The sequence below is a fragment of the Athene noctua genome, chromosome 5 (genome assembly GCF_965140245.1).
Source record: "Athene noctua chromosome 5, bAthNoc1.hap1.1, whole genome shotgun sequence".
In the NCBI taxonomy this organism is placed as follows: domain Eukaryota; kingdom Metazoa; phylum Chordata; class Aves; order Strigiformes; family Strigidae; genus Athene; species Athene noctua.
Genome location: NC_134041.1, coordinates 49,003,757 through 49,029,146, shown reverse-complemented (window position 1 = coordinate 49,029,146; position 25,390 = coordinate 49,003,757). Strand labels below are relative to the sequence as shown.

At 36.1% G+C, this 25,390-nt stretch overlaps 1 protein-coding gene across 2 annotated transcripts in view; it reads left to right on the top strand.

The window, feature by feature from the left end:
- Positions 1 to 25,390, top strand: part of PLCE1 (phospholipase C epsilon 1) — a 161,761-nt gene that overhangs the window by 59,538 nt on the left and 76,833 nt on the right. For both annotated transcript variants that reach the window (XM_074907442.1, XM_074907441.1), the window contains exon 3: positions 9,355 to 9,643. In XM_074907442.1, coding sequence (XP_074763543.1) covers positions 9,355 to 9,643 — 289 coding nt within the window. The remainder of the gene's footprint in view (positions 1 to 9,354; positions 9,644 to 25,390) is intronic.

Genomic DNA, 25,390 nt, shown 5'->3' with positions numbered 1-25,390 from the left:
GTGTTTTATCTAAATTTGTAGAACCTGAAGCTCATTTACAGAAAAGCAAAGGAAAATATCTGGGCCTCCCACAGTGACTATAAGACTAGATGTTACTAGAAAAGCCATGAGTGAATTAGAGTTTGTCATGAGTATGCTGGAACAAGCATTGACTCCTGTGATGAAGAGGTGCCTGAAGACCATTATTCCTGTCCTGTGATGTGTTCTTTCCTTCAGATGTGTGAGGGGACTGGACAGACTGCTGCATGCACTTAATCTGCCAGTCATACACACTCTGCCCTGGGGAGGGCAACTTCCTTTTGACCAAGTAGATTTATTCCTGTTGTAAGGAGAAAGTGATAGTATATGCAAGACCATATCTTGACATTGTCCGTGTCTGTCCCCCTCCACCAAGTTTCTGGGCAGTGAGGACATAACATATGGTGGTTGCTTTTACTTACTGCTGGCAATTGCAAATTACGCAAGCAGAGATATTTTTTTAAAAAGCACAATCTTGTTAAAAGCGTTTGAAAAAATGCACACGTTCATTTTACTTGTCCACCTTCAAGTAAAGAACGCCCACCTTCATTTTACGGTATTTCCTTTCTTTCCTCTTTTACCTACTCCTTCTGCTGACTGCATTCAAAGCATCCTCAGTGCAGTGGCACTTAAGTTCTTTCTACTTCAGCTATCTTCCCCTCTGTCTTTCCTGATGCTTCCATGCTGGTCTGCTGCTGCAGTAAACAAACCTTTCCATTTCTTGTGTTCTCAGAGTAGTTCCTGGTTTTCTTCTTTATAGTGTCCCAGACAAAAGACTAACAACACCTGTGAACCAGATGACCCAGAATGTGCCCAAACCACCCTATATTAATTAGTGTATTTGTCAAGTGCTGGGCAAAATAGTAGTGGAATTGATTACTGTGTGTATGTATTTTGAGCAAGGTCTTCTCCCTGCCTCTTCTCCCCCACTCCCCTGCCCCAAGACAACAGTATTCCTAGCATGTTATGAGGTACACTTCAGATTGTACCATGGCACTAAATTCTCTTATTTTCTAGGCATTTTTTCAGATACAAAACAGCATTTTGTCAGTCTAGGGATATTTTAAGGAATTTTTCCATTACGAAAATTAGCATCTCAGTAATCAAGATATTCTATTTAAGCACCATGTGAAAATACATAGAGAGAGCAAGGTATGAGCTAATTAAGATGTAGAGAATACTGTTAACCCCTTATGTTCTGAGCAGTCTTTTCACAGTTGCATATATTTCACTGTAAATGTGTGTTTATAGCTCCAGCTTTCTTGAGGAGTTGCTGCTGTAGCTCTGAGATTACCTGCGTATAGATCTGAGGCTATTTGTCATTCTGACATGCTGTAGCCGATGGTGACCCTGTCACACTGTGCCAAAACAGTCCTTTACTGCTATTTCTTGAACACAAATGCAAACCTGCACCAAATGGCTGTCTTTCAGCAAAAGTTGCTTCAGGTGATGACAGTTCTTTTTCTCCTGTTGGTAAAGCTGCAGGCAGGCTGGATGGCGAGTGCTATTAATGAAACTGCTCTGTTCTGCTTTGCAGGTCAGTTGATGGCTTGTAGAGCCAGCTCAAGGGTCACATTCAAATACATCTCCAAAAACTTTTGAGTATGAAGAAGGGCATCATGATATGTAACCCTTTATTTTTATTTTTTTAATCTGGGATGGTTGTTAATACTTTAAGAATGTTGCCCGTTGGCCAAAAAACATGGCTCATTAGATGCTGAGAGAGGATTCGTGGGAATTTTTGAGTTCGACTCCAACTTGCAAAACTGCAGTTGCTTCCAGATAGCTGTTTCCATATTTGCTGCAGTGCACCTAGGGAAAAACTCTGCGATACAGTGTCATGACAAACAAGAAATCAGAGAAGATTGGGATAGGTAGTGAATATCATGCAAATTTGAGTGGCAGTACAGTTTACTAAAGCTTGTGGATGATTATTTGTCATTGTCCACTTCATCTTGAATAGTAAGTTAGGAATGGAATTTAATTGACTACAGATATTATCCTTTGTCCTACTTGTCTTGTAAAATACCAAAACTTAGTAAGACACTTAGCCAAAAATTTCATCAGCTGTTCTGATGTGTGCTTATTTGGTGACAGGCAGCCAAGTGCCACCAAGAAGATAATGTTCTACCAGTCTAGATGTCTAGCTTTTCTATTCCAAACACAAAAAAGCTCAAATGAGTTAAATTTCCTAAAAGGGTTTCTGAAGACCTCACCTATTTGACTGCTGATGTGAACAAGACATGTCAGTGAACAGAGCTAAGAAATAGTCCTGACAGAGCAGACCTTTCTGCTGTTCACAGTATCATCTCTGTCAAACGCAGTAATATTCTTTAGCTTTGAGCAACCTGGATAATTGTTTGAGATATGGGGCTCTGACATGTCTTCTTGAGAATCTTAAGTACATGATAGAAAGAAAGGCAGGTATATATACTATTCTAGACTTAACAGAAAATGCATTCAGTGTTTAATGTATTTCAGTTCTCATGATTGATAAGTAATCAGAAATTGTCACTACAGATTCATGTTTTAGAAAGTCTCTGAATTAAAGATTTCCTTCTTCTGGATAATTGAAAAGTATACATACGAAACTTGTGGCACCCCATTCTTTTTCTTCTGTGAAAGTCGTGTAGAGATGGTCAGTCTTTCAGTTTTTGAGTGCAGAACATTTCCAGTGATACACATTTCAACCCAATACTTGGTCCCCTCCGTCTCTCCAGCTGTTATTTTCTTTAATTTTTTAAATGTAATTTTCTAGCTGGAATCCTTGGAATCCATACTTAATGCATAATAACATGAAGCTTCTGTTCTGAAACGGATTAACTGTCCTGAAACAGACATATGCTATAAAAACGTGAAAAAAAAAAAAGGTAAATTTATCAATTTGGTTTTTTTAAAAAAGTGTATATATTTGCAATTTTGCCAAAGATTTTACTTTTTGTTTGAGTTATAATGAAGTTGCATGCAGATATTTGTTAACTTGCTGTTCAGTATTAATTTTTTTTTGTTTTAGGCATGTCTTTCATCTACATTGTTGTGCAATTTAAGTAAAATATTTTTCAAAATTTTAATTGGTGACTTTAGAAGTAGTGATAGAAAATACAAGACAACCATTTTTGCTGTAGCTTTTGAAGTTTTCTTTTATTAAAGAATTCTTTTCCCTTGACATTGCAAACATCCGTATAGAATCTGATTTCTTGCTGTCGTCTTAACCAAATTTTGTAGTGAATTTCTCTGCAGAGATGCCTGAGCTTTATGACAGTACATAGAGGAAGTTGATGAAGGAAGCACTGTAACTAGATTCTGTAGTTCTGTAAGCAATAAGTACGCACAAGCAAGTACTCTTGTGCTCAGAAATGGGATCTCTGGAAAATACAGTGCTGAGAAATGGGTAATTTATTTGGAGCTAGCTTAGGTTGGAAAGCTGCAGTGCTTTTCTTGAGCTGGCCTTCAGAGCACTGTCCAAGTGTCTTTGTACCTGTAATGTTTACTCAGACTAGATAATTGTAAGTGAAAAGTGGAGAACTTACTGCACAGAATAGTGTGATTAATTTCTAATTTTGCACAGCAGGAATTATTTTCGAAAATATGAGCTATATTAAAACCAAGGTCAGTAATAATTCTGTATTGGCTTAGAAATCTGTATGAGTTCACATGACCTGACTTCAAATCCCAGATCAGTGGCAGACCCTTTTTCAGATTGGTCTGCTTTTCAGCATTTCTGCAGATCCCAACTGATAGTTATTTGTTCCAACGTCTTTGAAAATCAAGTGATTAGCAACTTAGCATTGCTTGGAGAGTGACTGGTTCTCTCACAGTGGACTAGCTCAAGGAATAAATGTTAAAAATAATTATGTCCGAAATGGATATTGTGTTTGTAGCTAAAAGAAATGTTCGTTGGCCTATGGCCTCACTCTTGTTTAAACAGAATAATGTTGGGTGGTATGTTGAAATTAATTAGATGAACAGTTTTTTAGATAAGAATGTTGGGAAAAGTAATTTATTAATTGAAATATAATTAAGAAATTTATTTCCACTTGAAAAATAATATAATTTTTTCAAAAGGTGATAATATTAAGGACTAATAAGAGAATGTTCTTTCATTTTTGTTTAAAAAAACCAACCCCTGACACCACAACATCCTTAGAAGAAACTGGTCAGTGACAAGTGCTGGCTCTGAGTAGGCAACATCTTTACAAAAAAGCATTTATTAATCTATTCCGCATTTGTATTTTAGCAGTGATCTTGAAATGTCATGAGCTAATCAGTATGAGTATGGTCATAACCTGAATGAGATAAATCTGATAAAACCCAAGATCCTTCAGAAAATGATGTGACTGTCAGCATCACCTATTTAAAAAATTTTATTAAATAAATGCTGCAATGCATGATGTTGGAGTGCCATTTTGGAAGACATAAAACCGAAGTATTGACTAACTGTGTTTAAATGCCTGATTCTTTTGTTCTGAGCAAATTCTCATTTGTGTGTTTTCTCTTTCAGCTCCCCTCCACCCAAGTTCACTTTATATATACCTTTCTTTCTGCCCAAAATGCTTTTTTCATAGCAAACTGCTGTCATATTCTATGCTATATATATTTGAATTATACTTGTGGAATAAATACATGTAAAAGTGGTTGGAACCATCCTTGGTTGTGATTTCCAAGAGATCACTCTTAGCTTTATTTGTTAATGAGGGCTTTCTTCTGAAAAATCTGTAGTGTCAAAATGAAAAATCACCATCATAATTTACTAATTTTAATGAAACTTTTCTTGGAGTAGAACAAATTTGGAAAGAGCAGTCTTTGCTGTGATGTTATTAATTGTGTTTAGGCTTGTATATTCTGTAAACCTTTGTGTTTTCAAATGAGATATTTAAGTGATCTTCAGGACGTGCTGTCTGCACACAGGCTGTTGGCCGCCCTCTGTAACAAACCTCTGTAAGTAAACAGCCAGAAAATCAGACTGGAATGCATAGCTGAGCATATATATATATACACACACACACACACACCCCCCCCTTGTACATTTTAGTGTTTCTTTTTGATCATTCAGGATATATTGGTAGAGGTTTTTAGGAAGACTTCAGATGGATGCTGGTCAGAAACAATCCAGTGAATTATTAAAGCCCCATTAGGGCCTATTTTATGTTATTTTTATAGCATAGTAGCAATAAGCATAATTTCTTGTGGCTGTTCTTTACAGTGACCTTTTTGGATACTCAAATTCTTTATTATTATAATAAAGTTAGGGAAATTAAGGCTGCTTCCTAATAATGGGAATCTTTATCTGTTCTTAATTCCAGTTTCTGGGTTTCAGATGGGCCAAGCAGCTGCTAGATGTTTGGCAAAATGATAATATGCTCCCAGGTTCTAAGCTAATTACCTGAGGCAGAAAAAATATGAGAAAGAGAAACAAATAAAAGATTGCAATAAGCAGGAAGAGATACATGTAAGTTTAAGTTTAAGAAATCAGAACAATTATTTTAATGAATTGCTATATCTAATATTTCCAGTACAGCAGCACCCATGAACTCCAGTTTCATTTTGGGGAATATCTGTCATAAACTGTAAGGGTAAAAATAGCTATGGTGTTTAGGTTTCTGTCACTTTTACGTAGTAAACTTACAGTAATATGTGTGGAGAAAAGGATATAATGCGATTTGCAATTGTAATGATTAAAAAGAAGAAAAGATTATAAGAGAAAAATGCGGAAGTTTCAAGGCCAGCATGAGTTACTTGTTCTTATAGCTATTTTTAAAGAATATCTTAACAAAATATGTCTGTTGTCACTGTAAGAAAGTTTTACTGCCTGAAGGTTATCAATAAGTTAACTTGCAGATACCATTTTAAGTTACTAGAAGCAAAACTGAGGGTTTTTTTAAGTAAAGTTTTGATGATTTATTGCATACATTATTAAGAGCTGAAAAAACTATTCTGTTTCCTTTTATTTTCCAAATATGGACTTGGTTGTAAAACTACAAGGATGGAATTCTGCCTTAAATTAATCTTCATTGTAATGCTAATAATTTTGATTTTTGAGTTGGAGGACACGTTTTTCTTTTGTAGGATTCTGTAAAATTTTATGTTGCAAATAATTTTTATTTTCTTTTTACTTACCATTAAAATATCTTCAAAAACCAGAAGAAAGTAAAAATCTATCAAAGCCAGAGTATACTTTCATTGGAGTACCAGTATATTAGTATACAGTTACCTTTTTGTCCTATTTCTTACCTTAAAAGTATCATATTAAAAAAAAAAAAAAAGAGAAAACAAGAAAAAGTGTTAGAATATATGCTTTTATTGTCTGAAGTAGATCTTGAGTTAGTATAATTTAATATAAATTTTACCATTTACATGTGTGCTCCTTACAGTAATGTAGATATAGCAAATTCACCCTGAACTTCTTGTGTTAGTACTTTGCACTAATTCAAAAGAAATTTGAAGTACATTTAATATTGCAATGCTTTTAGATCCAGATACTGTCCTCAGCTTCTTGTGAATTACTACTTGATCTGTACTATGTGAGGTACCGCAGCATCAGACTGCAGGTGGCTTTGAAATCTTTAATTTGATATGGAAGGTAAAAGTCAATCAGAAACAATACACCCTTGCGAATAATTGGTTTTTGATGGGTAGCTGTCAGTTTAGTGCTGCATTTTACTCTTTCTGTTTCAAATTCATTTTTAATTACAGTAATCATTCTTTGGTAGTGATATATATAAAAATAACTACATCTGCCAGGATGAACTGTAAGCCCTGGCTTGGAATCAACTTTTTGTCTCCCAGGCAAGATTAAGTTTCCTCAATTGTCTGGTGCAATCTCAGTGAAAGGTGATTTTCCTTATCAGTTACCTGAGGTATGTGTTCCTGTTCTGATTGTTTCAGTTCTTTTCAGTGGCTGGAAGTATACACACTGTAAGACTGTATTTTTTTGTAACCTCATCTGTGGGCAGCAGAAGTAACACATTCAAAGTTTAACACATCAAAATAAACAGTATTTGAAAATGTTACATGAAGCGCAGAGTCTTTGGAGACAGCTAGTGCCCTGAAGTCTACTTTATACAAAAGAGATTAACACCATTATTCTATGTATAATCTCTCCAGCAAAACACTGTCGCCTATTTCTGTCAACAAATGGTTTCTTTGCTTTGGCAGCTGAAAGAAATTTTAGTTGTGTAGGCAGCAGAACATGCCTTTATAAGTTGCAGAACCCAATTTAAAAAATATTTTGGAAGGTAACTGCAGTTTTGAGAAGTTAAATGATTTTCATTAACTAAATATTTTTTAAACAAGCTAAAAAGACTAATTATGTCTGCTACATGTGATGCTCATAATCCATGCATAAGGCAGGCCCACCATTTTACACTACACCTTTTGGAAAGGTATGTCATATGTACATCCCACTGTTCCTTGCAGACACTTGCCTAATTAAAAGGTCTGCACATATTCTATCCAGGTAATGCACATTCTGAGTGCATTTTCTTTCTGAATAAAGGTGGACATGAGCAGTGTTCTTACTGAGAGTGTAAGAGTCCATAAAACTGTTGTATATCAAAGAAAGGAAGATAAAGAGGCTCAAGTAAAGGGTTAATATTTCTAGAAGACTAACACCAAATAAATTTTGGAAAATTTGCAGGGAGGGGGGAAAAAAAAAATGATACCACAGCATTTTACTGTGTAATGAATCACAGAAGCCATATCTCTAATGGAATTGAGTTATAAAAGTCACAGTCAACATGTGAAAGTTGTCTTCTAAATTTTATTTTATCTTAATATGTCAGTGCTCTTTTTCAAATCAATGAATTACTAGTTGATAAATTAGATTTTGAATAAAATTTTGAATAAAATACAAAAATTAAAGCTAAAAATGTACTTTAATAAATATCGCATTGTATTTTATTTTCTGGTTTATGGCAAAAAATAAATAAGAAGTAAAAGATTTGCCAAATTTTTATTTTAGTAGCTGAATCAAAGCTTCTGCTATTCTCAGTTTCTTTGCCTGGAGGCAAGAATTACATCGTTGTTCGTTGTTCACAGCTTCTGTTTGTAGAGGGTCAGATGCCTCATGGGAATAGGGCATTTGAACCCTCCTCACTTACATGGAAAGGTAAATGTAGGTCTTAAGGGCAGAAGTGGACGTGTGTGTGGATCCCTGTGCTGGGAGCCACTTCCCTCCTTGGTTACATGGCTGGGTATGTGTGTGTCCTGAGGTGAGGGTGCTGGTGTCTCTGACATGTGGTGTGCACAGATTGTGCAAACAGTTTCTTATCATTTGACTAAGTACATGGGTGCTTGCATCGCAGGACTGGATGTGATTTCTGCTATGTTGATGGATAGCTGTATTTTGTTTATTTGTGGGGAAGGATGGCAACAAGAAACAAGCCATTAATCACAAAAAAGGCATTAAGCCATCAGTTTGTTTCTTGTGCACATCTAAGGGCCGATGGGGAGCAACCCCATGAAATTGTCTCAGCACCTGTCCTAGTAACAGTTATAATGACCTTTCCCTATATTAATTTTTAGTTTGTTAGTTCACACTTCGTAATTACAAAGCACAGATCATTGAAACACAAATTATTAATGTTAATCAGTAAGTCAGCATACAAGAATGCAAAGAATCATGTCTCTCCTTGTGTACTAAATGAAAAGATTTTGTCCAGATTCTTGCTTTGATCATTAGACTCTATTAAATAAGCAAACATTACTTAGTTGCTAAGCCACAGACTGAAGTTCATTAGTGTGTTAGCACAAATATTGGAAAAAGAGTACTAAACCAATATTAGATAGAGGACCTGTGCGTAGGCTGGAAGTAATGCAATGAACGTGACACCAGAACATTTTGAAAGATTGTGCGCAGTGATTAAAACCATTTCTGTTTGCAAAAACCCACCCTGCTCAGCAAGAAAAAGTGCAAACCGTGAGTAGATCTGTTTTTCTGCTATCTGTAAGACTTTCTGAAAGTACAATAGATTTCATAGTCTTATAATTAATTTTGTGTATATACTTTACTTTAAATGTTGATCAGATGTATAGCTGTGACTTTTTTTTTTTTGTCTAATGGTTATCCTTAAAACTGGTTTTCATTAGAATGCTTTTAACCATAGATTGAAAGCTAGAATGCTATTTTATTTAGCCTGTTTGGGAACCCAACTCAAAATCTTTACATGGATTCATGGATATTTCATGTTTAATGCATAAATGCAGTGTTTTAACACAGTGCCTTTTCACAGAGGCTGTTGAACTTTACAAGGTGTCGTGCTGGTTTGAATTTTTTGATGTTCAGTTTATTATCTTAAGCAAATGAACTAACAGTTCATGCTTTTGTGTTCTTCACAGATCTTCAATACAGTGAGAGACGAAGAAGGAGCAGAAGATACTTTTGAATATTTTCCTCATCTTCTGAGAAGGCACCCAACACTTGATACAGACTGTATATGCAGAGGTGATGGTTTTTATATAAAACCATGTGTATCAGGTGCCTACTGTCAATATCGGGCCACTTTACAGAGGACTGCACTCTCTAACTATATAACTGGTGCTTTACTAGAAGCAACTACATCATTAGGAGCAAGAAACGGCCTTTTAAGTATCTTCGGAGGGTCAACTGGAAGAATAATGCTTAAAGGTAGTGAAGATTTAATTTTTTGAACCCTGTCCACTTTAAGTATAGGGTGTATTGCAAAAAATATACTATATAATATTCTGCAGTTTATATACTCATATATGAAGTTAGCTAAAAAAGGTTGAAAAATTTTCATGTTTTTGAAGATTTTCCTTTGCAATCTTTATGTGTCATAATGACTAGCTATGTTAGTTTAACAAACAAAAAGTGCATGCAAAACTGAAAAGATTGTTATTACAAACCAGGCAGCTTTTCAGTTTTCTTTTCTTTTTAGAATTGTTCCTCTCTACATCCAAAGTTAATGCCTAAGCCATTGTTGTTAGGGTGTTCCTTTGTATAGTATTTCTCATTTACCAAGCGCTCCTTCTGCTCATGGGCTGACTTGGTTCAGGACTTGAGAAAGAAGTACGTATTCTACTTGATTATTATTATTGTTGTTATACAACTGGCTGTCAACATGGCACTGTGTGGTAAGTGTGTACAATTCATTACTGATTTATTTTTGGTCTTCTCATGGGTCCATCGTCTTTCTAGTATCATCTGGGTATTGTCTATGTGGAAAAAGCCCTATTGGAGAGTGGATGATACATACTAATGTTCATGGTGATCATCTTTGTATGCAGTAAGAATGTGACTTAGTTTGGTCAGTTTTGGAAGTTAAACAGGGCAAAGACATTCTTGGTACAAATTCATTGCATTAAAATGGGTTTGTACAATATAGTAACTGCATTTTAAATTTATTTTTAATTAATGCCTAGAATATTTACCGAGGTACTCAAGCATTTGGGCATTTATCATCATCTGATATACTGTAACAAACGGATGTGGTTTCTCAGTTGTACAATTGTAGAATTGAAGTATGTGGGTATTACAGTATGCCCAAAATTTTGCAGGGATATGACAAGATCAGTAGAGAATTCTCTGTGCAGTTTCTTAACTAGTGCAGATACTGACCTAATTTTTACAGACAAATGATAGTTTGTGCTCAGATCAGGTTGTCTTACTTTTATTCCAAAGAGTGGCCCTTTCTAGTTTTAATTTGCCTCTGTTTAGGTGAATCAGGTGTCAGAGAGAGGCACTAAAATGGTGTAAGAACAACAGATACAGATGGCAAAGTGAATTCTGAGTGAATGTCAGTAGTACATTGAGCAACATTACTAAACTTCACATACCCTCGTGATTTGTGAGGGACAGAGATATGTACAGTACAGTATCCTATTTTGATAGGGTTTTTCTTTTTATTTTGTTTGGTCTTACAATTGTATGGGGAGATGAGTGCTTTAGAAAAATAAGCATGTACATTCCTGCAACAGCACTGGAAAGCAAGGTTAAAAGAACTGAGTCATGTATTTGGTAGTGCAGTGTTGTAGACTTTCTTCCTGCACAGTGGGAGAAAAGATGCCCCAGACCTGAATGAGACTCTAAGGATGTTCTGTCTCCTGAGTACAACTGTCAGCCTTCCATGGGGCATGTTGTGGCAGTGTCCAAAAAGCCCAGCTGGTCACTGTCACCATAGAGCTGCAGGCTCTGACTGAGTTCTACAACTGGAAGCAGCAGCAGTAATTAGCTCAGGCTCACTGATATGCTAATATGGCTCAATCTTTTTATAGAGCCTGAGCTAGTGACTGCACGTGTGCTCTGTGTACCAGCACACTTTGCACTCGTCTGGGGATCTCTGTGGTGCCTGTATTACATGCTGTACGATTCTGTTGTTGTATTCTGAGCCTGAACATGTGAGACTTTAAAGAAAAGGCCAAGATTTTGATTTGGATTTGCAATTACACAGACAACTTGTGTAGATGGTAGAGATACTGCAGTGGTCTAGGTATGATTTACTGTAGTGGTCTCTGTTGAGGAATAGATGTGCTGCAGCTTTAGGATATTGAAGGTTTCTGAATGTGGAAGGTTCATGTTCAGGTGTATCATGGTGATTTAATTTATCTGAGAAATGACAAAGGTGTCAGTAACAGAGTCCTCCTCTCTAAATCATTTACACAGCGTTACTTGGCGGTGTAACTGAGACATTAGCATTAGCAAGGAACCAAAGAGTATTCTGAATTCAGAGCTGTACTTACCATTCATGGGTGTACACATTTTAAGAAAGAGAGTAGTCCTGTCCATGCAGACTGATAAAAAGGTTATTTTCATCTGTCTACCATCCTCTCTTACTGCTGGATTTAACTTCAACCATAAAATAATCTCATCTAAACCTGAGAACTTTTAATTGACATCTGTAACAGTTCTATTGCTAAATGCAATGCAAATTTTATCACAAGACACAGCGTGTCACTGGAATGCTTCACTTAGTAGTTGTTTGGAGGTGTTGAAAAGGGAATATATTGATCCTGGTGTGGTTTAATAGTGGTTGTGGTTTAACCCTGGTAGGCAGCTAAGCACCACAGAGATGAAAATAAATATTATTTTGACAGTCAGAAGTTTTGAGTTTCCATGTAGTAAATTCAGTGCTGTGCACTTCCCTGAATTAGTATCAGCAGCAGGAAATTAGCATTATGTCTTTTTAGGTTGGGTTTCATCATATTGCTCAGCCTGTTGAAAAATGGAGGGGAAACCCCTTCTCTGACTTTGTTTTTACTGTTTTGATCGAGAATAGCAAATGTTTCTTGTTACTGCATTTCAGAAGCTGTGACAGAACAGATTTTCAAGTGTTGGCTTGCTTCCATAAAAACTTCAAGTATAGGTTCTCAGGTCTTTGTATTTACTTTATTTATTTTTAAATTTTTGTATTAGAACATGTCTTGCAGTTCTTCCTTTAAAAGTGTACTTGAAAAAGGGTTTGCAGGAAGGCATCATACGACAGTCGAATGTACAAGCATCAGGGTCCTAATGGAAGTGCAGAAGAGCACTGATAGGATGTTAGTTTCTTTCAGAAAGAAGGAAATTATAGATGTCTGGTTTGTGTAGGATAGTGCAGTGTAGAGACACTTGACCTGTTGCTGACTCATTCAGACCTGAACTAGAGTATTCTCATAATGCAGCAAAATCCCCTATAGTGGTTGGACTGAAAACTATATAGGCAGCTCTAGTTAATAATGCTTCAAAATATGACGCTTTCTGGTGATGGCAGTAGCTGAGATGGTGGTAGTTTGAGTATCATTGCACTATACTTCACTAAACAGTGGTAGGCATGCCCAAAGGCACCAATTATATTGATTATTGAAATAAATAGAAGGAACCACTAGCAAATGAAAATGCGAACACAAATAGCACTGACATAGGTGGATCTGGAATGCATTATGAAAACAAAGGATGATATATATTTCTTTTAAAATATCTTCAGAAATAATTTGAAATGTTATGTAAGTATAATTAAAAGAATTGTTGAACTATCCAGTTACTGTTCTGCCACTCAGAAATCTGAACTCAAACTTACTTGGTGTCCTATAAATATTGTAGTACCTAAAACTGTTGTAAATAAAAGCTGAAAGAAGTGGTGAATTATTATCAAGTAATTATAGTAAAACTTCTTTGTGGTGGATCCAGGTCAACAGATCTTTACCTTGCAAAGATGCACTACATAAATGTGCTATTGAAGACCTGCTGTTATTACATGTTACTACTTACAGTTTTAGACAATGACAAATACTCTTGCATATTAGAGTCTTCCACATCTGAAGCTCTGAACTGATGGCAAGTGGTAGTGCCAGCATTAACTTTAATCACTCTTCTTCTTCCTGGGTTCTTGTTCCTAGAAACTGATTTCACTTCAAAAAAATCCTGTAAAAGACAACAATAAAAGGCAGTCACCTTGGCCTAGTATTGCCACTGCGTGCTTCATTTTGTCATATCATGTCCTGAGTTAAAGATCTCTAAATTGCCTTAGTTATTTGTATATGTATTATGGATTTCAGTTCAATGAGTTAATAGAACTTCATCAAAATGTTTACTATAACACAGGCAAAACACAATTGTGTTTAAAACATGCTATGATTAATACTTTGGGTTTTAATGCCTGTATACATTGTCATGTATTTTATTTAAATATATCATTACCTCTGTGTAGGCATTAGGCAAATATATTCTTAAGTGTAAGAGGAATTCTACTTTTTTTGATTGAAATAAATGGATTATCTGGGTAATTCTAGTTTTGTTTTATAAAATGTTTGGAAGTAGGAGGGTTTTATATGTGTCTGACTCTTCATTTGTCACTGGCAATTTTACTGATTGAAAGGTCTTTTAATTATACAAAACAAGTTTTTTAGTTTAAATGAGTTTTGCAAGTAAGCATAAAATTGTAGGCTTCAGTTTACTGGCTTTTAAAACTTTTTTTTTTTTTTTTTTTGAAGTATAGCTCTTTCTGTTCCAAATTAGGAAACATTGGTCAAACCTTTTTTTCAGGGTTGGGAAATATTGTCTGCTGACCACGTTCTTTTTGGAAGTTCTTGTGCTGTCACAGAAACGTGACATGCTGGAGGAAGTAGAAACTAACAAATGTGTGAACTGTACTGAAAGGAAAAGTTGAGTAATCCACCTATGAAATTTTTTCGGTGAGGGTGATGGCTCTCTTGAGAAAAAGTATCTGTCTGAGCATGAAAGGTAGGGGTTTTATTCTACTTGTAAAAATAATTATTATAAACAAGTTAGCTAATCTTTAGTGTTTTATGATGGAGCTCATTTATAGCTCATCATTAAATGTATGACTCTAAATTGTAGAGTATCTCTTAATGGGCATGTGGCTGGGCAGCAGGTATAGAGCCTGACTGCTTCCTCTCTTGCCTTTTGGCTTTGTGGGAACTGCATTTTTAGTGCCTTTTGTTTTGGTTTTTTTTTTAAGCTCAAAGGTACTCAGAATTGCACCAAAGTGCTTCACTCACACAAGCATTTTACTTTTTTTCTGAAATTGTGAAAATATACAAAAGTGTCTCTATTTTTTGTCTAGAGCATGTTGACTTACTGTCATACCTTATGCAAAACAGTTAAAACATCCAGCAGAGCACAAAGCTCTTCTACCCTCTTATCTAGTCACAGAAGCCCTCACAGTAACACATGGAACATGGTGTATGGATCTTTACTATTCAGACTGGGAATAGATGCTTTTTACAGAGGTGAGAGGCCCTCAGGGGAAGTGCTTGAAACTCTTCCTAATAAAAAAAAAAATCTAGTTTGTCCACCTGCGTTGGTCACTAGTACACCAGTATGAGGGAGAATGAAGTTTTTCCAGTAAGAAGGTCACAAGCCATTTAGAAATTTACAGCTCAGACCAATAATTTAATTTCAGTCTGAAACCAATAAAAGGCTGATGCATAGGAGACATAGAGTGGGTGGACTACTGAATTCCACACCATGATTTGTGAATTGCTCTAAGGGGTGGCCCACATACAGATTGTGTTGCAGTATATCCAGTCTTGTGGCAAAGACATGTAACATCATAACAAGGTCTGTGTCAAGGAGATGTATGTCTTCCACCAGGTAAAACCATTCCTCAGCTTTGCCACAAGTTAAGCTTCAGTACAGGCATGAAACTGTGGACACAATTTAGACAGTTATCAACTTTAATTATTACTGTACTTGGAATAATTTTCAGACTGTTCTTAAAAAGCTTCAAAAGTGGAAGTGAAATTGTTTATTAAAACCAGTCTGTATCAGTCAGTCTTGAAAAGATTTCAAGGGCCATTGGATTTATGTTTGGAGGACCTCTTCTGGACCAGACAACATTCCACTACTTTTCTTTCAAAATGTTTGCAATTCCTGGAGATAAAGTTCAGCACTCTCTTACACAATCTGTTTAAAGAGGAGCCCGTTACTTTAATGGGGAGTGTCTGTCATGATTTAAAAGGAGGACTTCTCAAAACCTTTCTACCTTCTGTAGTTAGGGATTTTATGTAATATCTGCCTCAAAATAGGGACCCTGTAAACAGAAAGTCCCTAATGCTGGGATGGCCTCCTGGTTTTATGTCTCCTAGCACTAAGCACATTGGAAGTTGTGTTCAGTCCTTCAGGAGTTATTTAGTGACTTGAGCAATGAACCTTACAGTCACAAGTAGTCCAACTCCAGGAAATACTGTTCTGAGGTTATGTTCAGTAGCTAAGGACTCTAAATGCTCTGAGTCCCCAGGGCTAGGATGGTCTTGTGGGCAGATCAGCTGCCAGTGTTGTTAGATCCAGAGAAGGCTTCCAGACATACCAGACCTCTGAAGCTAGAATTCCCAGTCACGTGGATCTGGGACTGAGAATCTTTCAAAACTCATGTAGGGCCTGCTCTGTTGGAGACTCATCTCTTGGCCTGCAAACCCTGCTCTCAGGCTCACATCGCTGTCAGGCTCCCAACTGAGGAGCTGCAACTCTGGTCCCGGTAGCACAGGGACTGTCTTGAGAGTAGACTCCCGGGAACCACAGATGACTGGAGTTCCCACAGCTAGTCAGTGACATTCACATCCTTGTCAGCATCTTTGCTAGTACAGAGAACAGAATTTTCACGTATGAACACTGAAGACATTTCAGCTGTGCTGGTTTAACACCTCTGTACGCAACTCAGAATTTCTGGTTAGTAAGAAGTTTTGAGTATGTCTTTCAATGGGATTTGGATTGAAACCAGATTTCTTCCTGAGAAAGGAAATCCTGTTTCTCAGCCTGTTCTGTTTCTTACAATTGATTGTTGCAGAAGTTTGTTCATAGTTGTGAACAGGCCAGAACTTTCACTGGAAGAATATTTGAAGACTCAGTCCTTGTCACAGTTCATGTGGTGTTGACATTTTTATTCAGAAAGTGAAAAAAAAGTTTTGGGTCTTTTTTAATCTTAAAGAATGAACTAGAGTATGTGAAAATGTTTGTGCTTTGTATGTGATACCTGTATCCAGAGTCATTGTTAGAAAGAAACTTACACCCTTTCTTCCCTGCCCCCCCATCCTTTGCCACCCTTACAAGGATAATTTCTGTAGCTTTGTAATCTAAGAAAAACAAAAGGGAAGTAAAAAGAGATGTCTGAGGATGGAGAAGACTGCAAACATTTTCTATCAGTATTCTTTTTATTTTCGCGTCTTTCAGAGCTGTTCAAGCCTGTTGCCACTTTCTTAAGTGATATAAATCGGACTACATCCTTGATCACTGTTGTTCATCTTCCAGAGAAATCTGATTCAGAACTTGTTAAATAGACAACAGCAATTTTTGACCAAACCCAGAAGGAAACTGATTTGTCATGAACATGGAGGCAGATCGTACTGATCTTAAGAAAACTGACTTCAATCATCTTTCAGTATTTAGAAATTACCCTTTTGCTGTAATAGGACTTTGGGCAGCAAACAGGACACAAGTCTCTGTGGCTTTTCCCACTGCTCTTTACTGTATGTCTGCACAAGGCTTATTGTTACAATTTGGGGAAATTCCAGGATCCCTGTAGCAGGGGCAGTTGTCTGATAGTTACATGTCAGAGTCATGTGCGATAACAAGCGTTATTTACACAGATTTATGAAGGCCAGCATGATTCATGTGTTTAGGCCCAAAGGTTAAGACCATCTAGAGTGAGCAGTAAAGCCAAATGAGCAGAGATTAAGACCTGAAAAGTCGAAACACATCTCAGGCCGAGTATCTAAGGTAAGAAGATAGGTCAGGCAGCATACTGTAGGAGAGGAAATCAAACCCAGGAGATACATCAGACAGTAAGTAGGTAGTGTGGCCTGAGGCAAGGGTGTGAGTTGGGGAACTGAAGATTTCATGTTACTCTGTTGGCTCCAGGATGGAGGTCAGGAAGACCAGGAACAAGTGCAGGTCATCTGGTTAGGGGCAGAATTAAGAGTGATGTTGCAGGAAGCACAGATCAAGGCTGAGATGGCAGAAAGGAGGAGAAAGATTTGGGAGGACAGCTGTAGCCAGGGGACACCTGGAACCATCTGGAGCTATGATGGTTGTCTCTGTAAACTGGCAGAAGGGCAAGATCACTTCAGTCTCCCAGACCTGTCACCATCTGGGCAGGCCTGGTTGCAGACAGGTTGGCCACAGCAAGGGCAGTAGGAGAAGGATTTAGGAAGGATCCTTGCCAACATTAATTTAACAAAAACTTCCTTTAATGCAACATGTTTAATACATTGCAGGCACAAAGAATTAAGCTCTGTCAGCATAGCTTGTCTCATCCTTATCATCCTCTTCCTGGGTTCAGTAGAGTATATTACTGCAAGATGAAAATTGTTCCATATAGTAGATTGAAGTTAACTAGTGTAAGTAATCTTAAGTAAAAGAATTGCTCCTTTGGACAGAACAGCTATCATACTCACGGTACAGAAAGGTACATATCTGTATGGATCTGGATATTCTAACTAGTGTATAGAGTTAAGAAACAGAACTGAGTTTCAGATGGTTTTGTGTAGATTTTATTTCCAATAATACTATGTCACAGTTTGGTACACTGATGATCGTTTAACTTGTGTAACTGAGTCTCTGCTTACAGCAATATTTTTGATGGTAGTCTATAGCTGTTTCCATCAGCAGAAAAAAAAGAGTTTAAATTCATAGAATGAGTCTGACTGTGCTTTTAGAGCTTTATTGTGTGGAAGGGAATAAAGGACATACTAATGTCTATGGATAAAGGCTGAGAGCAGGAGTTTGTGCGAAGTGATGTTCATTTTACTCAAACTTATTTTTTTATGAACAGTAATTAGTTTTCAGAAAAAATGAAATGGGAGTTTAAGTGCAGATAGTTAATCCCTGAACTGCTTATTATTGTTTATTATTTTAAAGGTCTGACCACTTGTTTGAATGGGCCTTGTAAAAGTAGTGTCCATGGGAACTTTTAAAGTGTAGAATGGAACTTTTCTGGTATGTTTATGTTAGCATGTCAATCATAGGCAAAAAAACCCCAAGGACCTTAAGTCTCAAGATTACTCGAGTCATCTCCAAAGATCCCCTTGAAGTTTTGTTTCTAGGAAACAAATTAGAAGAACAATCAACTTTTATAGGATATTGCTGTTTTATTTATATCCAGGCACAATTTTGGGGGGTTGAATTCTAAGCTACACTGCACAGTTTTCTTTGTAGAATCAAGAACATTCTGATTTTTTTCTTTAGGTTTTCAGATACTTGCTTTTATAATTAGTGGAAAATTCTTTAGTAATGACCCTATACTGATGAGAAGTCTTTAATGGTTTGTTTTGTATGGAGATAGCATTAATAAAATTGATATTTATAAATAAAATTAATTTAAACATTCTGTACTGTATCCCCATGGGGGTCCTTATCATATTTAACACAAATTCTTCAGAAATCTAAGCATACTGGTTTTTAGGAAGAACTTGGAAACAAAACTAAATTGTCATTCTTCCAATTAAGAAAGAATATGCTGGTATTGTCAATGAAAAAATAATGGTGTGTTGACAGGGTTCCATGATCATTCTTCCAGTAGAGATTTTTCAGACAAGACGTATATTCACCGTGTAAACAAAGTGACTCTGAGTGTACTGCTTGCATTCCAGTTCTGCATGGATCACGCTCTCAGACTTCCTGGGGAAATGGAGAAAGGTTTCTTGTGGCAGTGTATCGTTTTTCAGTCTTGTGTACTCTAGCAAATTTCATAACTAACTTCTCACTGATGTAGTTCTGCAGCTTGTGAAAGTGATGTAAACTGTGTGTAGACAAGGCTAAGGTTAGAACGAAGAAAAGAAGTGATAAAAATGCCAAAGCCTGATATTAACAGCTGTTTGGTTGAAGGCAGAGTTTTGGTGTCTACTTAGATTATGAACGTGGATGCAATCTGAAAGGCTATGCTGTCTTTTTAAGATCTGTTTGTAATTTCTTTACAGTTAATCACACTTCTGGAAGCCTCAGGGAGGTTTTCTTCTTTGCTTCTCAAAGAAACTTTTGGATTGTTGCCTAGTCATAGCCCTTTGTCCCATTAAAGCTAATGCTATTGCCTTTTATTAGAGACTCTAGTGCAGAGGGCATAATAGCTGTAAAGGTAGGGCATTTGCTAATAAAGAAACTCATGTCGTGGTTTTTGTAATGCTTCAGCTGAAGTTTCCTAAAACAAAACTAACTCCATTTATTACTTTTGGCCTGTTTAAACAACACTGATATAAATATAACTTGTACAAAAGCTTGGATGTAGGCTAACTTATTTCTTTATATATTTAAAGACAAAAATCCAGCAGAATTTAAATTGCTCTTGTTTATAACTCTGCTGTCAAAATCAAATGCTTTTAGTCTTAGCAGGATGTGTGCTTGTCCTTAATTTCTAAACTTCCTTCAATTTGACTCCCAGTGTTTCAGCTTTTATCTGGAGAGGTGGGTAACCTGATCTTTCAGTGAGCCAGCCAAATGCATGTCTTCTTCATGGCTTACACAAGGCATGTCAGTTATGCCTTTTGCTACAGTTTGTAGCTTTAAACTGAGCAGCTGTTGCCTGACTGTTAGTTTGGACAAGTGCAGTGTGCAGACTTTCTGTGGTAGTAGAAGTACCTGTCCTTCTGGCATTTTAGGAGGAACCTAAGATTCAATGGAAGACACATTTGCTGGTAAGATTTGCATTTCTGTGGCCCATAGTACATGGTTCTGATTATAACCAGGTAGTTAAAACAAAATGATGAGTTAGAAGTAGATTGGGTGAGGGGTTTCTAATCTAATGTTGTATCTTTAATGTCTGCATTTTATAACAGGGCTATAAGGACACTTACATCTGTTGCTAGGTGGAAAGTGAAGTAAGGATTTAATATAAATAATATCAAATATAAAGTCCTCTCTGTCTTAAGTGTATATTTTGTATTTCAACTTGTTGAAAATGGAATGTAATACGAATATTTATAAGTAGTTTAGGTATACTTTGCATTTATTTGGTTCACATTACAACTATTTGGATATCAAATTATGTTGTGGGACATTCCTTTGTTTCTTATTGTACAAAAATAAGTGACTGTTGTGAAAAATGCTGGACAAAATATGAATGTCAGATGTAATGAAAGTTTTTAAAAGTGCTAGAACCAGGTAATTATTTTTTCTTAAAGTTTATAAATTACTCATTACTCAAATGTTACAGGTTAGTAACATTTTTGAATGTAAATCTACTGCTGCTTTTTTCTTCAGCAAGGTCTTATTCTTGAATTGTCATTATACGAGTTTAGTGTTTTGTGAATGCTGAAGACAGTTGATTATTTTCCCTTTCTGAATGACATGAGTGCATAGCAGCATTTAAAAGCAATGTTTTGCTACTGATTGGTCATAAAGAAACACCTATATTTAATATTTTTTTTATGTTAAACTGGCATATGTAACTTGAATGAATGTTCATATTTTACTCTGTGAAATGAATGTCTCTTATGTGCTAACCCTCTCATTTCCCTAATCTGGCTGTTAGCTAAAGGCTATGACAAACATTCACCATTCAAAGAGATAGTATCCCATTGCATTAGAATGATTGTATTGGTTGTCAACACCTTTATTTTCACCTCAGTAATTTAGACAGGAAAAAAAAAAAAGCCCTGATATCAAGTATATCTGTATTAATTGCAAAATACTGGTGTTTTTAATCCCTTTATTCAGTCAGTGATAACCAATCTTAGATACCTAGCAGGATTACAAGAAATGGAGGGAAAATAATTTTATTTAATCTCAGAACCTGCCTTTGATTTGAGGTGGAATGATGCAAGCATTTTCTATTAAATAAGCTGATAAGAGAATTTTTATTAGTGCATAATTTGTTTAGTTTTTATTTAAGGGGCTTCATGTGACATAGTTTTCTAATGTTTACATATTCACTTTAGAAATAGTTATGTATAAAAATGCATCGCCACATATTTTAATAATTCTGAAACAAGTAAATTACCAGTGAGGTTTATGAAGCAGGAATTGAAAATATTTTGCCTAAAAAGTACCGAAACAATAAAATAACTAGAAATGCAATTTGATACTTTAATTGCTTCTTGTGATTAATTATAAGGGGTTTGCACAGCTGTACAGCAATTAAATATTTTTATCCTTCTTTATCTGTGGACTTGGTACAACACATTTCATGCACATTTTCAGCTTTCTTTATAAAGTGTTCAGATCTTCTAGAAAGGGGATAGATATGATGCTTTTTCCTCTGATATTTTTGAGTAAAGCACAGATACATAACTTTTGACTTAGCCATATTGCCCCAGGCAGAAATGGTGTCTTCTAAGAGCATTTTTCTTTGGGGGAAAAAAGAAATCTCAATCTCGGAAAACTATAGTTTTGAATGCCTATTAATATGTTACTGTTAGATTTGGAGAAGATTTTGATCAGAAGTTGTTCACCTGTATTTGCATGTTCAGAATTAAATTGCAAAGCTCTGCAGAGAAATAGAAGATTTCTTTAACATGGGTATTTCCTTTATAAAAGTGGTGTAGTTATTGAAGTATCATAAATATGTATAACCTTTTCTAAAAATTCTTACAAGATTTTTTCAAATAAATTGCTGCTCTTGTGAATTTCTAGAAGTTTCAGATCGGAATTCAGAAGAATTGAGATTGTAAACATTGTTATTCTTCAGGACCTCATCCTGAAAATAGCTATACCTAAAACCATTAAACTCCGTATTGGTTTTTTTTATACTGCACTTTGTTTTGTAGAGTATCTACAGGTAATACTACCATTTCCTGCTACCTCCAGCTGTGGAACTGCAGCCACTGAAACTGTATTGAGATTTCTGCAAATCTCAAAAGGCCATAGTGTGCCAAATATCTAAGTTTATTTTCATGTACCCAACCGTTGTGAGCTGCACAAGGTCATGTTATGATTCGTAGGTTAGAGACTTGATAGATCTTTTTCGAGATCTTTAAAATGTCACTTTTATTGGTGAATAAATTAAACAAAAATAGTTATCAAAACCCACAACAAACCATTATGGCATTAATATTTCAAGCTAAGAATCCAGTACGGTAACTAATTTGAACTTAAAAAGATAAAAAAACTGGTTAGTGTGGTCAGAAAAGATTGCTTTTGCTGTAGTTGCTGAGAAGAGTGACATCATAGTAATTAGTTCTGGTTTTGTGTCAGCGTAGGTACTTTCTTGGCTGAGAAAATGTTATTAATATTTTATGAATTTATTTGTGGTGTCATACATTAAAACACCATGAGATAGTTTTGTTATTGTTTAAGTTTAATAGTGTCTTTAATTTGAGAGAGAGAAAATCTTAAAAGCAGAATTTTCTTTTACATTTCAGATCTTCATAATATGCTGTTCTGTAACTGCCATGAAGTAGAAGGGATCAAATTAAATCACATAGTTCTTGTCTACTCCATAGGGAGAGGATCTGTGAATGTAAAACCTCCTAAAAGCTCTCAACAAACCATTCAAATACATGCATGGAACACAAAAGAGAAATGGGGGGCTGGCTTCAGGTACTGGTTGTCTTGAAGATAGTGGTAAGATTTTGCATACAAGCTTAGTGTTCTGGAGGAAAAAAACTTCAGGAATTCTCTATAACCATATATAGTGAATTGCTTTTAAAAAGACAACAGGAAAAAACTAAAATATATTTAAAATTCTTGTAAATGTTGATCTTTAAAAAAAAAATTGCTTTCTTTGTGTTTTCCACGAGCCTTGTAAAAATGGTAGTTTTACATTTACATTTTATTCGATTTACAGCAGATGCTTGCAGACTACGTTCCTGCATATTTGATCTCTCTCTCAAATGATTGAAAGTTAAAGAACTGCAAGTGTGTTGGGTGTCACAAAGAAAACAAAATCCCAATATTTGCATAGTTTGGAAATTCACTACATTTAAAAAAAAATGGCAGTAAAATTGCTCTTGTTCCATTACTTTTTGCTGCCACAAAGAATGGAAGTTACATCTGCTTCTTTGATGGTAGAATAAGGTTAGTATTGTAATATTTTATTTCTCAGTAATAGCTACAATAACAAAATTGATGGAGTCATGAAAGTCACAGTTTTCTGATTCTGTTGGGCAGGAAGTTAATATCACTTTTTATGTCAGTGGGGGAGGACTGGTGAGAAACAGCCTGTGAAAAGCACTTGCTGGTTACAGTGCATCGCAAGCTGTTTGTTGGTTAAGTATGCCATGTTGTGGTAATATGTTTGCTGTTTTACTGGGAGGCAAAAATAAATATCATGTAAAAACCGTGCAGTAGTCCTCTCAGTCTTGTCATTGCTGGCTGACCAGCTTTGAGCACTTTCTGTGGAGAGAAGTTCAGGAAATGCATGAAAACCTTTAGATAGATAATAATTACTGTAAGGAGGAAGTAAGCAGATGTCCTTGTATGTGTTTACTGGGACAGAAAATGGGTCTGAACAGCAAACATCTCGCCATAGGTGTTGTGATAGAAGAGGGATTTGGCAGAGGAGTGGTCCAGTCAAATTGAAGGACTTAAATGTCACTTGAAGAAAATGGACACAGGTGGTGTTGGCTGGCATAACTAGCAGGATGAAAGCAGCAAAGGTGGTGAGAAGAGAGATGCATGTGACTGAATAGAGAGGGACTAATTTCAAAAAGATCTTGCAGGAAAGGGAAAGCTTGAGAGGCAAATAAAAAAAAGTTTAGTGATTGCGTGGATGATGGCACATCAGATTTTAAGACAGGAGGGTGATAAGACCGTGTTGTTTGGGAAGTTAGGACAGCTCACAGAATCGCAAAGCCTAATGTCAATGCAGACCTCTAGCTATAGTCTGACATCTTTTTAAGATGTCATTTACTTAAAACCAGTTGTCTCTGTTTTAAGCTGAGTAGTTGAAAGTCAGCAGTGCTAATGCACAGCCTTTGATGCCTTTGAACTGTCATCCACAGTTTTTTTGCAGTGGTCAGTGGCAGTCAATTGGGGGTGACTTATTTCTAGTGTGAGTTTGTCTGTCATCAAGGACCAAGTGTTTGTTCTTGCTATGCCTTTTTTTCTACTGGATTGAAGTCTTCTAAAACTGACGTGTTGCCCCTGTTGGAGATGCTTACATGTCTACTACACTCAAGTCACTCTCAATTCTCATTTATTGAACTGAAGTTATGCATTTCTGATCTAAATCTCTTCCTCCAGGTCTCACTGTTCAAGCCTGGCATAATATTGTAGCTCTCTTCTGCACACTCTGTGGTTTGTCTGTATTTTTAAAAACATTTGAAAAGATAGTGCATTATTGGTGTCATCAGTGATTTATATGGGAGGACCTTTTTTTGCCACCTCCTTTTTTGCCACCTCTCCCTCCTTAAAAACTTGTAGAAAATACTTAGTTTTAGTGTCCCTTGTTATTTTTTTCAGAGCTGTTGCCTTTAGGAAAGCAGAACTCCATTCCATGCACAAGATCTGCATTTCTTGTGTCTAGAATATTTCCAATTTCTGATAGATCTAAAATGTGTATGCTAACATGACTACTTTTTGCTTCACTATTAAAGTGATGCTTAATGATTTGTAAGGTAGAATGCTAAACTGCCATGTAACAATCCTGGAATCATTTGGGTTGGAAGAGACTGTGCTCCTGGTTTAGTCCAACACTGTTCAAAGCAAGGCTGACATGTTTTGTTTTCTTAATAAGTGAACAATGTTGTTGACAAAGTTGGCCCTAATTCCATTTTAAACCATAACGACAGTACAGGTAGCAGTGGTACCAGAAGGAAGGGAAAGAAAGAGAACTGTTCATTTTTACTGTGTGCTTTCAGAGAAAGAATTAGTTGCATTTGAAGTCTTCAGATTAAGGGAGATATCTGAGTAAGTTATCTCAGAAAGTATTAATTTTTAGGGGTTTTTTGGATAGCAAAATCATTAATTTTGAAAGTTTTCATGTTAGAAGAGGACTGCAAACACCTCTTCTAGTATAATTTGCTAAAGCTATTGACAAAGACACCATTC